At 40.3% G+C, this 16,941-nt stretch overlaps 1 protein-coding gene across 9 annotated transcripts in view; it reads right to left on the bottom strand.

Moving 5' to 3' along the window:
- gammaCOP (coat protein (coatomer) gamma) overlaps positions 1-16,941 on the bottom strand; it is a 132,126-nt gene that overhangs the window by 24,438 nt on the left and 90,747 nt on the right. For all 9 annotated transcript variants that reach the window (XM_076206834.1, XM_076206835.1, XM_076206826.1 and 6 more), the window contains 2 exons: positions 14,203-14,348; positions 3,533-3,739 (listed from right to left, as the gene is read on the bottom strand). In XM_076206834.1, coding sequence (XP_076062949.1) covers positions 3,533-3,739; positions 14,203-14,348 — 353 coding nt within the window. The remainder of the gene's footprint in view (positions 1-3,532; positions 3,740-14,202; positions 14,349-16,941) is intronic.

Raw genomic sequence — 16,941 nt, 5'->3', positions numbered from 1 at the left:
AATGGAGAGAGTGAGTGGTTTGAAGTAAAGGTGGGACTTCGTCAAGGATGCGTTATGTCGCCCTGGCTGTTCAACTTATACATGGATGGGGTGGTGCGAGAGGTGAATGCTAGGGTAGTGAGTCAGGGATTGGAGATGGTTAAAGAAAATGGAGAAAAGTGGGAGGTGAGCCAGCTGTTGTTTGCGGACGACACTGCGCTTGTGGCAGGGTCAGAGGAGGGATTGAGGAAGCTGGTGGCAGAGTTTGGGAGAGTATGTGATAGAAGAAAGCTAAAGATAAATGTGGGTAAAAGTAAGGTGATGAGATGTACAAGGGGTGAAAGTGGCAGTAGACTGGAAGTGAACATTAAGGGAGAGCGACTGGAGGAAGTGGATAGTTTTAGATACTTGGGTGCAAGTGTAGCAGGAAAAGGTGGAGTGAAGGTGGAGGTAGAATGTAGATTGAGAGAAGCGAGTAAATGCCTTGGTGGTTTAAAGAGTGTAATGAGGAATAGACATTTGGGAATGGATGCGAAGAGGAGACTGTATGAAGGAGTGATTGTGCCAACAGCACTGTATGGGGCAGAAACGTGGAACATAAGAGAAGAAGAGAGAAGGAGTTTGAATGTGTTTGAGATGAGGTGTCTGAGAAGTATGGTGGGGGTTACTAGGCTAGATAGAGTGAGAAATGAGGAGGTGAGGAGGAGAACAGGGGTGAAAAAGGATTTGGGAGATAGGGTTGATGAAAGAATATTAGGATGGTTTGGACACATGGAAAGAATGAGTGAAGAAAGACTAGTAAAAGAGGTATGGAAGGCAGATGTGGAGGGAGTGAACATGAGGGGACGTCCTAGGATGAGGTGGATGGATGGGGTGAAGGGGGCTTTGGGGAAGAGGGGAATGTCTGTTGAGGAAGGAAGGGAGAGGACAGAAGACAGAGGTGAGTGGAGAATGGTTGTATATGGATGATGTTGTGACTGCATGAGGAGGAATGGGCGGGGAAGTGGGGGGTGGGGTAGTATGTGTGAGTAAATTTTGACGCAGCCCGAAGGGATTTCTCCCCGTCCTCGCCTTATATGCAAAGGGGGACGGAGAGGGGGGGTCGCCGATTTAATGAAGCGGCCTCGCTGTGGATGTACTGTGTCTTGCGACACTGCTTCTGACCCAGGGCGGTGGGCAGGGTGCAGGGATGACCTGTCATCCAGGAGGTGCTCAGATGAGAGGAAGGGTGGGAGGGGTGTGGAGTGTATTTAGGGATGAAATGGGTGGGAGTGTTTTTATGCCTTTCCCTTTTTGGCTACCTCCCTTGGAAGGGGGAAAAAGCCTTGGTATATGTATGTATGTATGTTTGTTTTTCAGTTTTCCATTTACATATTTGTAAAATAGTTTGGGTTCTTCTTTACATTTGTCTATTATCTTTTTTTCGTCATTTCTCTTTTCATCTCTGCGTATTTTTACATATTCGTTTCTTAGTTTGATGTATGTTTGCCATTTGCTTTTGTGTGTGTGTGTGTGTGTGTGTGTGTGTGTGTGTGTGTGTGTATTTACCTAGTTGTATTTTACAGGAAGGGGAGCTATGCTCATGGTGTCCCGTCTCCACATCTCATTTTATCTAGACTATTTTTAAATTAGTGTATCGTTTTTGCACACACCACATTCTCATCTAACCTGTTCCAAACGTCTTTATCCTGTGGGGAAATATGTTCTTTTTCAGGTCTCTTCTATAATTGTCTTTCTTGATTTTCTTTCCATGTCCTTTTGTACAAGGCGTGTTTTTTAAGTACCGTTTTGAAATAGAAATGAAACAAGTAGACTTTTCATAACAATTTTATTTTTACTTGAAAGCCTGTACTGTAATCTACTTTTCAACATAATTACGGAATCATCTGACCGTGTGTGTGTGTGTGTGTGTGTGTGTGTGTGTGTGTGTGTGTGTGTGTGTGTGTGTGTGTGTGTTTACCTAGTTGTACCTAGTTGTATTTTACGGGAAGGGGAGCTATGCTCATGGGGTCCCGTCTTCATATCTCATTTTATCTAAACTATTTTTAAATTCATGTATTGTTTTTGCACACACCACTTTCTCACCTAACTTGTTCCAACTGTCTATTACTCTGTGAGGAAAGCTGTTCTTTTTCAAATCTCTTCTATAGCTGTCTTTTTTTATTTTCTTTCCGTGTCCTCTTGTATTTCTGTCATCCCATTTTATCAGATTCTCTCTATCAGTAATTTCTATGCCTTTCATGATTCTGTAAATAGCTATCAAATCTCCTCTCTCTCTTCTTTGCTCTAGTGTCTGTAGTTCAAGTTTTTGTAGTCTCTCTTCATATGATAGTTTTGAGAGTGTTGGTGCCAATTTTGTAATTGCTCTTTGTATTCTTTCAAGTTTTTTATACATTTTATTGTACTTGGTGACCATATCGTTGCTGCATATTCCAACCATTTTGAGTGCTGGTCTCTTATCACTACTCTCATTTTTCTTTCTTGCAAAAAGTCTTCCATCCAATTTAGCAATTTACCTTGTATTCCTCCTTTAGATTCTAATTTCTTAAGCAACTTCTTATGTGGTACTTTGTCAAAAGCTTTTTTTAGGTCTAGAAATGCACAATCAGCCCATCCATCTCTTTCTTGTATTATATCTATTAGCCTTGAATAGAAACCTTAAATTGGTGACGCATGATCGTCCTTGTCTGAATCCAAATTGCCTCGGATTTAGTACGTTGTTTTTTTCCAAGTATTTTATCCCTCTACTTTTGATAATTCTTTCACAAATGTTTGCTATTGTACTTGTTAGAGAGACTGGTCTATAGTTGGTAGGTTCTTGTTTGTTTGTTTGTTTGTGTTTGTGTTTGTGTTTGTGTTTGTGTTTGTGTTTAAGATATCCCACTACCTACTAAAAAGTTAGTAATCCTGCCTATAGTGCAGCAGCAACTGGTGGTGATTGCAGTGGTGACCCTGCTCCGAAAAGTAGAAACTTTTATCTCCTAGAAACAAAACCACCTTTCCTCCACCCCATTAGACTAGCATTCACTCTAGCTGGTGCTATTTTAACCAAGAGATCTACAGGTCCATCCAGTGGATCTAAGTTTTCTGCATGTTTCAGGACTCCTATAACAAGGCACTCATATCAATCCACATGTGCAAAGAGTTCCCACAAATGCCTGAAACTAAACTCTCTGATGTTACAATATCTCTGAAATGCACCAAAGGCATAAACAAGATGACATCAACCCATTTGTGTCCATGGTTCTCCCTTATCCTTCAGGTAAATGTAGGGGGGAGGGAGGGGGGTGTCCAGGAGCTTTCCTGGTGTAAAAGACATGTCAAGGATACACATTACTCAAAGATTTCCTATACTTTCTATGTGCAGTCTGGACAGAGATCCCAATAGTAAAAATCTTCATACATGAATCTACTGTCCGAAAGATTATAGGAACCAAATCTTTTCAAATCTAAAAAAATACATGAGTATATATAAAAAATCTGCATTAATTTTCAAAAATTCCAACAAATAAATTTCACTTTTAACTTGTCCACACATGTGAAATGAACTTACCTGGGGTGGGTTGAGGATGTAGTGATTATAGAGTGCAATATCCTTGGTAGTCAGGATAGCATGGAAGTATGTTGCCCGGTCCCTCACCTCATCCTCTGTATCCATCATACAACGTTTCAGAAGCACCAGCACATTGGACAACAATGATTCACATTGAGCCCCAAATTTGGCTAGAACTGATACAGCTGCAGCACGAACAGCAGCATTCTGAGGACCAAAGGTTTGTTTTCAACACAGTACAAGAATATAATCTGCAAATATTATGAATATAACAATCCCTCATTTATGCTGCTCCCTTGAATATGTCCTTTACCAATTCTATGAAGAAAGTATATAAAGCTGAGAGGAGTGGTAAGGAGTGATGTTAGAGTAGAAATAGGAGTGGAGGATGAATGGGGATGTTTCAAAGAGGGAGTCACAAGGTGTGCAAAGATGGTGTGTGGAACAAGAAGGCTGTGGGGAAATAGGAAAGGTAGTGAGTGGTGGGATGATGAGGCAAAGAATGTTGCAGAAGAGAAGAAACAAGCATTCACTGATTGGTTATAAAATAGGACAAAAGAAACCTATGAGAGGTACAAAGAAAATGAAAAAAAAAAAGTAAAATGTAAAATAAAGGAGGCAAAAAGGAGAGCAGAAGTGAAATGGAGAAAGAGTACATACATACATATACCAATGGCTATTTCCCCCTTACAAGGGTAGTAACCAAAAAACAAAGGCATAAATTCCATTCCCACGGATTCCATCCCCACATACTCCACACCCATTTACCCCCTCCCTCCCTCTTATTTTGGCACCTCCTGGATGACAGATCATCCCTGCATCTCGCCCACTGCACTGGGTCAGAAGCATTGTAGCAAGACAACACATCCACAGCCAGGCCTATTCATCTAATCAGTGAGCCCTCCTGTCCATCTCCCCATACACAAAAATAGATGGGGAAAAATCCTTTCAGGCTGCATCAAAATATCATTCACACATACTTCCTCACCCCATCCCCCACCCACTCCCTTCCATGCATCACAGCATTATACATATACAACCATTCTCTATTCACACCTTTCTTCTATCCTCTCCCTTCCTTCCTCAACAGACATTCCCCTATTTCCCAATTCCCCCTTTACCCCATCCATCCATCTCATCCTTGGTTGCCCCCTCATGTTCACTCCTACCTCTGCTACAACTCTTTCACTAATCTTCCTTCACTCATTCTTTCCATGTGTCCAAGCCATCCCAATACGCTTTCATCAACCCCATCTCCCAGCTCCCTTTCCACCCATGTTCTCCTCCTCACCTCGTTTCTCACACTATCCAGCCTAGTAACCCATACCACACTTCTTAGGCACATTTCAAACACATTCAAACTCCTCCTCTCTTATGTTCCATGTTTTTGCCCCATACAGTGCTATTGGCATAATTACTCCTTCATAATTACTCCTTCCCACACAGAGCGATTAATACATGGAACAAATTAGATAACAAAACAGTATGTGCAAACACTATACAAGATTTTAAGATAAAACTTGATTCGGAGAGATACAAAGACGGGTTACCACGAGCATAGCTCCCCTCCCGTATATTACAACTAGGTAAATACAATCTCCTCTTAGCATCCATTCCCAAATGCCTATTTCTCATTATATTTTTTAATCCAAACCATTTACTTGCTTCTCTCAATCTACATTCTACAGGTAGTCCTCACTTTACGCGCTAGATGCGTTCCAAAAGGCAGCGCGTAATGTGAATTTCGCGTAATGTGAGGAATTAAACTCACTACTTTGCTGTTACAAGTGTTTCCAATACCATAATCCTTCCTGCAGCTGAGCCACGAGCTAAGCATATAACCTCTGACCTGCCTTGTTGTTGTTGATTTACCACCACATATGGGATCACGGGTTAATTGGCCTTTACGCCTTGATAAGTAGCGTCCCTCTGCTGATCTGCACGCTGTTGTTGTTGTTGTAGCGGCAGCTTATTGCGATTCAAGGATGAATAAATTTCTTTCAAGTTTTTTTCTACATTCATTTTTATTTTACTTTTATGAAAATAAAATTACCCTTGGACAATGAAAAAAATGCTGACACAACGAAGCGTTGGTAAACAATGAGCTTGGTGGCGAGAGGGATGCGGAGGCTGGAATCAGCTAGCGTCACCTAGCGGCTGCCTTACGGAACTAAATCGCAGCCCGCGTATTTTAACTTTCCGGATTTCGCGTTACTCTGAGGAATTTGTGTAATGTGAGGAATACCCCCTAGTTTTGGACACCGCTTTAATGTGAAATCGCGTAATGTGAACCCGCGTAAAACGAGGATTACCTGTACCTCCACCTCCACTCCTACCATTCCTGCCGCATTTTCACCCAAGTATCTAAAACTATCCATTTCCTCCAGTCTCTCCCTTAATACTTATTTTCAATTTGCTGCCACATTCTCCCCTTGTACATCTCATCTCCTTACTTTTGCCCACATTTATTTTCAACCTTTTTCTTTCACACACCTTCCCAAACTGTCACTAACTTCCTTAATTCCTCCTCTGATCCTGCTACAAGTGCAGTGTTATCAGCAAAGAACTGTCTTATCTCCCACTTTCCTCCATTTTCTTTAACCATCTCCAATCCCTGGCCCATTAACTTTGTGTTTACATCTCACACCACCACATCCATGTATAAATTGAACAGCCAAGGTGACATAACACATCCCAGGTGAAGTCCCACCCCCACCACAAACCACTCACTCTCTCCATTTCCAATTCTAACACTAGCTTGAATACTCTCATAAAAACTCAACTGCTCTTAACAGCTTTCCTCCTATCCCATACATCTGCAATAACTCCCACAATGCCTTCCTGTCTACCCTGTCATAAGCCTTTTCCAAATCCATAAAGGCTCAAAAAAACACTTACCTTTTCCTAAAGCTTTCTCACATATCTGCCTTACACAAAAATCTGATCCATACACACTTACATGTCAAAAAACCACATTGTTCCTCACCAATTACTCCCTCTGTTCCTCTCCTAATCCTCTCTATCAAAACCTTCCCATAAGTCTTCTCAACTACACTTAACAAACTGAACCCTCTGAAACTACTACACTCACACTTGTCCCCTTTTCCCTTGTAAAGTGGAACTATACATGCACTCCTCCAGTCCTCCAGCACCCCTCTTTGAGTCAAACATTAAACAGCCTCACTAGCCAGTCCACCCTCACTGTGCCCCCCTTATTTGGGCCCTCTGCATGACACTTATCCAACCCAGGTGCCTTATCTGCTCTCATTATTTTATTAACGGCTTTCACTTCATCTTTCCTTATTTCTCCTCCTTTTTCCTCACTCATAACAGTCATCTTCTTAGTGCATTTCACTGCAACTACCTTTCCCTCCCTATCCTCCTTCACACTTAGCAACTCCCCAAAATACTCTGCCCATCTTCCTCTTACTGGCTTCTCTTCCATTTGCACCTTTTACCTTTTCTTCTCTACTTGATTTGCCTCTTCCTCTCTTAATTTCTTCCCAAAACATCTTTTTAATACTTTCAAAAATTTCTGTCATACTCTTCCCCCATTTCACATCTGCTCTCCTCTTTGCCTCCTTTATCTTTTCTTTGTACCTCTCATATGGAGTCAGAAATGGGAGGTGGACTTCAACATTAAGAAGTGTAGCATAATGAAGTTTGGAAAAAGTAAAAATAAAAGGTTGTAGAAGAGAAGAAGCGAGTTTTCACAGATTGGTTACAAAATAGGACGAGGGAGTCATATGAGAGATACAAAGAAAAGAAAAGAGAAGTAAAGCAAAAGGTAAAGGAGGCAAAGAGGAGAGTGAGCAGATGTGAAATGGGGTAAGAGTATGACAGAAAATTTTGAAAGTAATAAAAAGATGTTTTGGAAAGAAATTAAGAGAGGAAGAGGAGGCGAATCAAGTAGAGAAGAAAAGGCAAAAGGTGCAGATGGAGAGATGATAATGGAAGAGAAGGCAGTAAGGGGAAGATGGGCAGAGTATTTTAGGGAGTTGCTAAATGTGGAGGATAGGGACGGAAAGATAGTTTTACAAAGGATTACAAAGGCAAAGCATGCCGACAGGAGACCTTTTGATCCATATCTAGGTCGGATGCAAAAAAAAAAAAAAAAAAAAAAAAAAAAAAAAAAAAAAAAAAAAAAAAAAAAAAAAAAAAAAAAAAAAAAAAAAAAAAAAAAAAAAAAAAAAAAAAAATAATAATAATAATAAATTAAAACTATAACAATGTAAATAACAATTAAAATACATAAATAAATGCATTGGTATAGTTGAATAACAAACAAACAGGTAAATAGTAAATGATAATAAATTGACATATAACTAATAATAAATGAAAATCAGACAGACAAATTATAACAAAACAAAAACAAATAATATAACATAAATTATAATAATTACAGCATCTTACTTAGGTATTTATCTAAATGATTCTTAAAGCTTCGAACTGAACTACATTGCACTACCTGTGCAGGAAGTTTATTCCATTCATTAACTACACGGTTGGCAAAGTTGTTTCTACCTACTTCCAAATCGAATCTATTTCCGGACAGTTTGAGACCATTGTTTCTTGTCTGATTCTCATTCAATGTGAAAATTTGGTCACTTTTGATGTTGTCAATTCCCTTTAAAATCTTAAAGACCTGTATCAAGTCACCTCTGAGTCTACGCTTCTTTAGGGAAAACAGATTCATGTGCTTAAATCGATTTTCGTATGATTTATTTTTGATATTTGGAATCAGTTTTGTGGCTCGTCGTTGTACTTTTTCCAGTCTGTCAATGTCTTTAATGAGATTCGGTGACCATACGGAAACAGCATATTCCAAATGTGGACGAACTAACGATTTATATAGCTTGTTAATGAGTGATGGACTTTTGAAATCAAAAGATCGCGCAATCAATCCCAGAATCTTATTTGCTTTCTCAGAGGCTGAAATACACTGCTTGGATGATTTGAGGTCGTTACTGATAATTACGCCGAGATCTTTTTCACTATCCACTTTTGTTAACGAATTTCCAAATAACTTGTAATCGTACTTACTGTTATTTTTACCTATGTGCATTACCTTGCATTTACTTGTGTTAAATTTCATTAGCCACTTTTCAGACCATTGCTGTAATTTATCTAAATCTTCTTGAATATCTAATTGGTTTGAGTGATCATTTGCCACTCCGCACAGTTTTGTATCATCAGCAAATTTGGAAACAGTAGATTTTAGTCCATTGTCTATATCATTTATATATACTATGAATAGAAGTGGCCCAAGAACGGAACCCTGAGGAACTCCACTTGCAACACTTTTCCATCCAGAAGTTTTTCCATTTAAAACAACTCTCTGTTTTCGACCTTTCAACCAATTACTAGTCCAACCTAATAGGCTACCACTTATTCCATGCAAAGCTAATTTAGTAAGTAGTCTTTCGTGTGGGACGGTATCAAAAGCTTTTGCAAAGTCTAGATATATTAAATCTATATTGTTTCTTTTGTCATAATTCGAGACAACTGTGTTGTAGAATTTGAGTAAGTTAGTCACGCAAGAACGTTTCCGTCTGAAACCATGTTGGCTATCATTTATCAAACGGTTACTTTCTAAATGATATTCGATAGCATCTCTGATGATAGTTTCCATTATTTTTCCTACGATCGAAGTCAAACTAATAGGCCTATAGTTATTTGGTTTCTTTTTGTCACCTTTTTTGAATATGGGAGTAACGTTAGCTAGCTTCCATTCTCTTGGGACATCTCCGGATATGATGGATTTCTTGAAAATAATTTCTAATGGAACAACAATCTCATTTTTCATTTCCTTTAAGATTCTTGGATGCCAACCGTCAGGCCCTGGTGTTTTATTAACTTTGAGTTTGTCTATACACCTTTTAATTGTTTCTTTTGTTATATTTACCGTAGTGAGTAAGTTTACCCCAGACTTTTCACAGGTTTCAGTTTGGAATTCACTTTGAGGTGATTCGTTTACGAATACCGAGCTAAAATAATTGTTTAAGAGATTACACATTCCTTCATTTGAATATTCAAGTTGACCGTCAGCAGATAATAGTGGACCAATGTGATTCCTAACAACCTTTTTATCTCTAATGTAACTATAGAATTCTTTGGGATTCTCTTTGGATTTCTCAGCGATGTTCATTTCGTATTGTCGTTTTCTTTTTCTTATTGTCTTTTTTAAATCTCTCTGTATTGATACATAATTTTCATAGTCATTAGATGCACCCGAGCACTTATATTTCTTATAAGCCTGTTTCTTTTTAGCAATACTATTTTCAGTTTCTTTGTCGAGCCAATTGGGCGAGCCTGATTTGGGGGACGTCTATCCTTAAAAGGAATGTAAGTTTGAATCATCTTAGTGAGCGTATTTTGAAATATTTCCCACATCTGATCTACAGGCCTTTCATTTAATTTTTCCTCCCAATCTGTAAGCTGAAGCTCCTGACGTAGTTCTATGAACTGAGCTTTACTGAAATCGGGTATTTTAGAAGCACAAGTATCTATTCTAAAATTGTTTAGGAGTTTGAATCTGACTAAGTTGTGATCGCTATTTGCAACAGATTCACCGACTTCTACATCAGTTGCCATGCTTTCGCGGCTAGTGATCAATAAATCGAGTAAGTTTCCATATCTTGTGGGCTCTTTTACATGCTGAATTAAGTAATTGTCACCAAGAAAATCAATCAAGCGACTACCTATATGGCCATGTTCAAGGGTCATCCAATCAATGTCAGTAAAATTGAAATCACCCATTATCAATAAATCCCGGTTGCAGAAACTAGACAGTTCTTGAAATAACAGTTTGTCGTCTGCTAATGATAATGTCTTTGGCCTATATATTACACCTATATTCATTTTTTGTCCATTTGTTTGGGTTAACTCAACCCACAAACTGTCATATGCATCCTGTTTCACTTTCTCTAAAACACAAGCATGAACATTGTTTTTAACGTACAATAGAACACCCCCACAGTGGGAAGTGCTAAGAAAATTACCATGATGAGTGAGGATAATGGAGGAGAAATAAGGAAGGATGAAGTGAAGGCAGTTGTTAAGATGATGAAAGCTGGTAAGGCACCTGGATGGATGTCATGCAGAATGTCTAAAAAAAGGAGGTACAGTGATGGTGGACTGGCTGGTGAGGTTATTTAATGTTTGCTGGAGAGAGGGTAGAGTGCCGGAGGACTGGAGGAGTGCCTGTATAGTTCCACTTTACAAGGGAAAGGCGAGTGTAGTAGTTTCAGAGGGATTAGCTTGTTAAGTGTAGTTGGGAAGGCTTTTGGGAGGATCTTGATCGAGAGGATTAGGAGAGGAACAGAGGGAGTAATTGGTGAGGAACAGTGTGGATTTAGAACGGGTAGAGGTTGTGTAGATCAGATTTTTGTGGTAAGACAGATATATGAGGAAGCTATAGGAAAGGGGAAGTATGTTTTTTGGGCTTTTAGGCAGCCTACACACGGAGCGTCTTTGTGACGTGCATCATTTATGACGACCGTCGAAAAAGACGCTTGTTTTTAGATAACTATACTTGCAAACGTTGTCCTACACACGCAGCATTAAAATGACGGTTGTCATTATGGCGCCTGAGCGTTGCGCGTCATCCTGCTAATTTCAGAGAGCCTACACTCGGAGCATCTTTGTGACGTGCGTCATTTGTGACGTGCGTCATTTGTGACGTGCGTCATTTGTGACGTGCGTCATTTGTGACGTGCGTCATTTGTGACGTGCGTCATTTATGACGTGCGTCATTTATGACGTGCGTCATTTAGGATGACCATCGAAAAAGACGCTTGTTTTTAGATAACTATACTCGCAAATGTTGTCCTACACACGCAGCGTTAAAATGTCGGTCATCATTATGGCGCCTAGCGTTGCACGTCATCCTGCTAATTTGACGCGCAACGCTCAGGTACCATAATGACGACAGTCATTTTAACGCTGCATGTGTAGGACAACGTTTGCGAGTATAGTTATTGAAATTAGCAGGATGATGCGCAACGCTCAGGTGCCATAATGACGACCGTCATTTTAACGCTGCATGTGTAGGACAACGTTTGCGAGTATAGTTATCTAAAAACGAGCGTCTTTTTCGACGGTCGTCATAAATGATGCACGTCACACAGACGCTCCGTGTGTAGTCTGCCTTATGGATCTGGAAAAGGCTTATGACAGGGTAGACAGGAAGGCACTGTGGGAGGTTTTGCGGATATACGGGATAGGAGGAAAGCTTCTAGCTGTCAAGCGTTTTTACGAGAGTAGTAGAGCATCTGTCAGGATTAGAAATGGAGAGAGTGTGTGGTTCGAGGTAAAGGTGGGACTTCGTCAGGGATGCGTTATGTCTCCCTGGCTGTTCAACTTGTACATGGATGGGGTGGTGCGAGAGGTAAACCCAAGGGTGGTGGGTCAGGGATTGGAGATGGTTAAAGAAAATGGAGAAAAGTGGGAGGTGAGCCAGCTGTTGTTTGTGGATGACACTGCGCTTGTGGCAGGATCGGAGGAGGGATTGAGGAAGTTGGTGACAGAGTTTGGGAGTGTGTGTGAAAGAAGAAAGCTGAAGATAAATGTGGGTAAAAGTAAGGTGATGAGATGTACAAGGGGTGAAAGTGGCAGCAGACTGGAAGTGAGCATTAAGGGAGAGCGACTGGAGGAAGTGGATAGTTTTAGATACTTGGGTGCAAATGTGGCAGGAAAAGGTGGAGTGGAGGTGGAGGTAGAATGTAGATTGAGAGAAGCGAGTAAATGCCTTGGTGGATTAAAAAGTGTAATGAGGAATAGACATTTGGGAATGGATGCTAAGAGGAGACTGTATGAAGGAGTGATTGTGCCAACAGCACTGTATGGGGCAGAAACATGGAACATGAGAGAGGAAGAGAGGAGTTTGAATGTGTTTGAGATGAGGTGTCTGAGAAGTATGATAGGGGTTACTAGGCTGGATAGTGAGAGAAATGAGGAGGTAAGGAGAAGAACAGGGATGGTAAGGGAGTAGGGAGGTAGGGTGGATGAAAGAGTATTGGGATGGTTTGGACACATGGAAAGAATGAGTGAAGAAAGACTAGTAAAAGAAGTATGGAAGGCAGATGTGGAGGGAGTGAACATGAGGTGGCGACCTAGGATGAGATGGATGGATGGGGTGATAGGGGTATTGGGGAAGAGGGGAATGTCTGTTGAGGAAGGACGGGAGAGGACAGAAGACAGGGGTGAATGGAGAATTATTGTATATGGATGATGTTGTGATGCATGAGGTGGAATGGGTGGGGGGATGGGGGGTGAGGTAGAATGTGAGAACAATTTGATGCAGCCAGAGGGGATTTCTCCCCATCTCATTTTCTGCATGAGGGGACGGAGAGGAGTGGTCGCCAATATAATGAAGCAGCCTTGCTGTGGATGTGCTGTCTTGCGACACTGCCTCTGACCCAGGGCAGTGGACAAGATGCAGGGATGACCTATCATCCAGGAGGTGCCAAGATAAGTGGGAGGGTGGAGGGGAGTGGAGTGTATTTGGGATGGAATGGGTGGGAATGGTAATTATGCCTTTTTCTTTTTGGCTACCTCCCTTGTAAGTGGTAAAAAGCCTTTGGTATATGTATTATCTTTGTCACGTTTAAACCTTAGTCACAATCATGACTCCACCCTGTTTCTCCATTTTATTTTTCACCCAATGGTTGTATAGACCTTGTCTCAAAGTGGACCTTTTGTCTCCACAATTGCCATTATGTCTGGTTTCTCTATTAACAGATAGTCGTTTAATTCATTCAGTCCTGAAATCATACTATGTTAGTACATATAATTTTTAATTTATTCTTTTCTTCTCTTCTTTTGGCTTGTGTTTACTTTTTTTGTACCATTTTCTCAGACTCAGGTCCAGTACTCTCTCTAAAAAACATTCTTTTCAGTCTCCATTCTTCTCTCATTTTTTTTCTAATGCTTCATTTCTAAGATGTTTGCTGGAGATGTTTGATGGAGAATTTTTAAAAGAATAAAAATTATTTTTACAAGGAAATGAAAAGGATGAGGGGAGACAAATTGGGTAAAGTAGAGGGCACAGAATGAAAAATGGGTAGAGCACTTCAAGTTGTTCTATGCTGAGGAGGATAGAGGCTTTGACTGGCAATGGGAGATTCCACAAAAATAAATGATGGGAGAAGGGAATGATATAGATTTAGCAAAAGGGAAGTAAAGTGCATTGAAAGAGATGAAAACTGGCAAGGCACTTGAGTTAGATGATTGTTATGTATATTGTCTGGTGAAGTGAATTTTGTGGAGTGGCTAGCGAGATTGTTGAATGTGTGTCTAAGGAATGGAACTGCATTAGTGATTTGAGAACACATAGTTCCACAATACAAGGTAAAGAGGACAAATATAATTGTAGTTTTAGAAGGATCAGTCTATTAAGTGCAGTCAGAGTAGCAGGATTAGCAAGAGAATGAGTAATTGGGAAGAGTAGTTTTCACAGCAAGACATATGCAATTTTCTTTTTTTTTTTTTGCAAAGGATAGGGATGTCTTTAAGGATTTTATTGATATGGTGAAGGGACAGGGCTGATGGTGAGGCATTATGGAGTGTTGCTGATGTATGGCTGTCAAAAAATTTTACACAAGTAGTGGGACTTAAATGAGGGTCAGTAATGGAGTGAGATAATGTTAGTTTGCATAAATCAATCTTACCTCAAGGATGACCCTGTTATAGATGAATCTGATATAGCGAGAGGGTTGCTTTGTCTTGGTTCCTTCTCGACCCAGCAAGTGGAGGATTCTCACTGCCAAAGTAGTGTGCTCACAATCCTCAATAAACTCACACAAGTGGTCCAACCCTGTAATAAGAACCATGAAAGGTACATTGGTTTTCTAATTAACATATTCCACTTTATGCTTCTGACCCTGGGCAGTGGGAGAGATGCAGGGATGACCCATCTTCCAGGAGGAGCCAAGATAAGAGGGAGGGAGGAGTGTGAATGGGAGTGGAGGATGTGGGGATGGAATGGGTGGGAGTGGATTTTATACCCTTTCCTTGTAAGGGGGAAAAAGCAGTTTGCATATGTATGTATATGTATCTACATTCAGCACATCAAAGTGAATCAGACAATTATAGTTCCTAAAAAGTTTGTTTCCAAAATAGAGCAATTACCAACAACAATCACTGGCTTCTGCTATCTACTATTACAGCAGCACATCTGTTTATGCCCCATTCCTTTCTGATCCAATTCTCAATCCTATCATCATTGACCAGTTTTGTGTATTCTTTACCAAATCTTTTACATAAATTTCCATATTGGGCAATCTTATCCTTTCTTCTTTTTTCTTGTTGTTCCATCTTTTATACACTTGTCTTACTTCCTGGCCTTCCATGCCCCTATATTAATCATCCTCTACAACCCTTTCCTCCTATCTGGCTTAACACATTGAACAAGGTACTCGTACATCAAAATCCTTCTTCCCCCCTTTTAAGTGGGTGGCAGAATTATGATACACATCCAACATTCACCTATTCCACACCCATCCAAAAACCTATTCTATCTCCCTCCCATTTTACCTCCTTGTGGATGAAGGGTCATCCTGTCCCTCATTCGCTGCTTGGGTTAGAAGATATATACCAAAGGCCTCTTCAACTTTATATGGAAGATAGCTAGCCAAGGCATGCATCTCACTCCCATCCACCGCCCATTTTTTCCCTTTTATCTTTGCTTCTCATGGATGAATGTTCATCCCTGTCTCCTGTTCACTGCCCTGGTCAGTTGCAATGAAGCAAATCAGTACATCCATAGCAGAGCTGCTTCACTTAGTGACCCTCCCTCCTTGTCCCCTCATACAGAAAATAGAGAAGACGAGGAAAAATCACTTCAAGATGTATCAAAATATCACCCATATACAACCCATTCTCAATTCACACCTATCTCCTGCCTTCTCCCTTCCCTGCTCAGATATTACCCTCTTGCTCAAAGCTCCTTTCACCACATTCATCTCATTTTTGGTCATCCCCTCAAGTTGCCTCTATCCACCTCTGCTATCCACACTCTTTTTGGTAATCTTTCTTCACTTTTTCTTTCTATGTGCCCAAGCCATCCCAATAGTCTTTTATCATCCCTATCTGCCAGCTCCCTTTCTATTCCCACCTTCCTCTTTACCTCATTTCTTACTCTATCCATTCTTGTAATTCCCACCATATTTTTCAGACACTTCATCTAAAAGAAGTCTAACCCTAAGCTTTCAAACTGCCTGTCCTTTGCAAGAACAAAACCTATGAAGTACTTCATTTTGAAGGCTTTAACCCTTCTTCATATTTCTAAACATTAACCCATCACACTTTTATGATTCTGAAGCTCCCAAACTTATATTTTCTTCCATTCTTTATTGTCAAACTATATGATATATAAAGACCTTATCCTTCACCAACATAATCTAGTTCATGGTTTAGTTCCTATCCTTCACCTGGCACCTTCACACTGTGCTTCCTCAATCCGCTTACAAAGCAATAAAATGGTGGTTCCCAACATGGGGTGCACACCCCACAGGTGAGCAATTTGATTTTTAAGGTGGGCAATCTGAGACTAAGTTATTAACAGCGAATTTTTTTCTAGCGAGTCCATGTATTTACATACATATACCTTACCTTACCGTCGTGCCATATCCTCTTGGACTTCGGCAACCATGGAGCGACACCGTTCACGGTTCCTAGTTACTTGTAACATCTGTGCTGGTTTGAGTTGTTTTCCTGTTGCCCTCATCTTCCCGTCCATATACTTCTCCCTCTGCTTTCCTCTTGCTCTCCTTCCCTCCACCATTCACGTCATCACCACCTCTTCCAACCCTTCCCTCCTCATTATATGTCCTAAGAATCACAACTGTCTTTTCCTTATTGTTGTCATCAATTCCCTGTCTCCATTTCTCTCAATACTTCTTCATTTGTTTTCTTCGCTGTCCATGGTACTCTTAATACTCGTCTCCATATCCACATTTCTGCTGCTTCTAAGTTTTCCTGCAATTTTTTGTTGATTGTCCATACTTCTGAACCATATAAGTGTTGACCATATAAATGTTTTAACTGTTCTTCTCCTTATATCTGTAGACATTTTCTTGTTTGTTAAAACCCCTTTCATTTTCTGAAACGTGCTTTTAGCTATCGCTATCCTTGATTTCATTTCTTTTTCACATCTACAATCTTCTGTCAATACGCTTCCCAGGTACGAAAATTTGGTTACTTGTTCTATTCTTCTCCCTGCTATTTGTACTTCCACTCTTGGTGGATCTGTTTTACTGGCCACTAGTATTTTAGTTTTCCCCATATTTACATTTAACCACTTCCATACGGTGACGCCTACGTAGGCGGCATGAGGAGCAAGTGGGTACTCGATGATGCCGACGTCGGCATCTTGATTATATCTATTGTAGTCGTACTTACGTAATCTC

The sequence above is a fragment of the Oratosquilla oratoria genome, chromosome 23 (assembly GCF_046742065.1).
Source record: "Oratosquilla oratoria isolate Oo_2021 chromosome 23, ASM4674206v1, whole genome shotgun sequence".
Classification (NCBI taxonomy): Eukaryota; Metazoa; Arthropoda; class Malacostraca; order Stomatopoda; family Squillidae; genus Oratosquilla; species Oratosquilla oratoria.
This window is presented reverse-complemented; position numbering and strand designations above follow the sequence as displayed.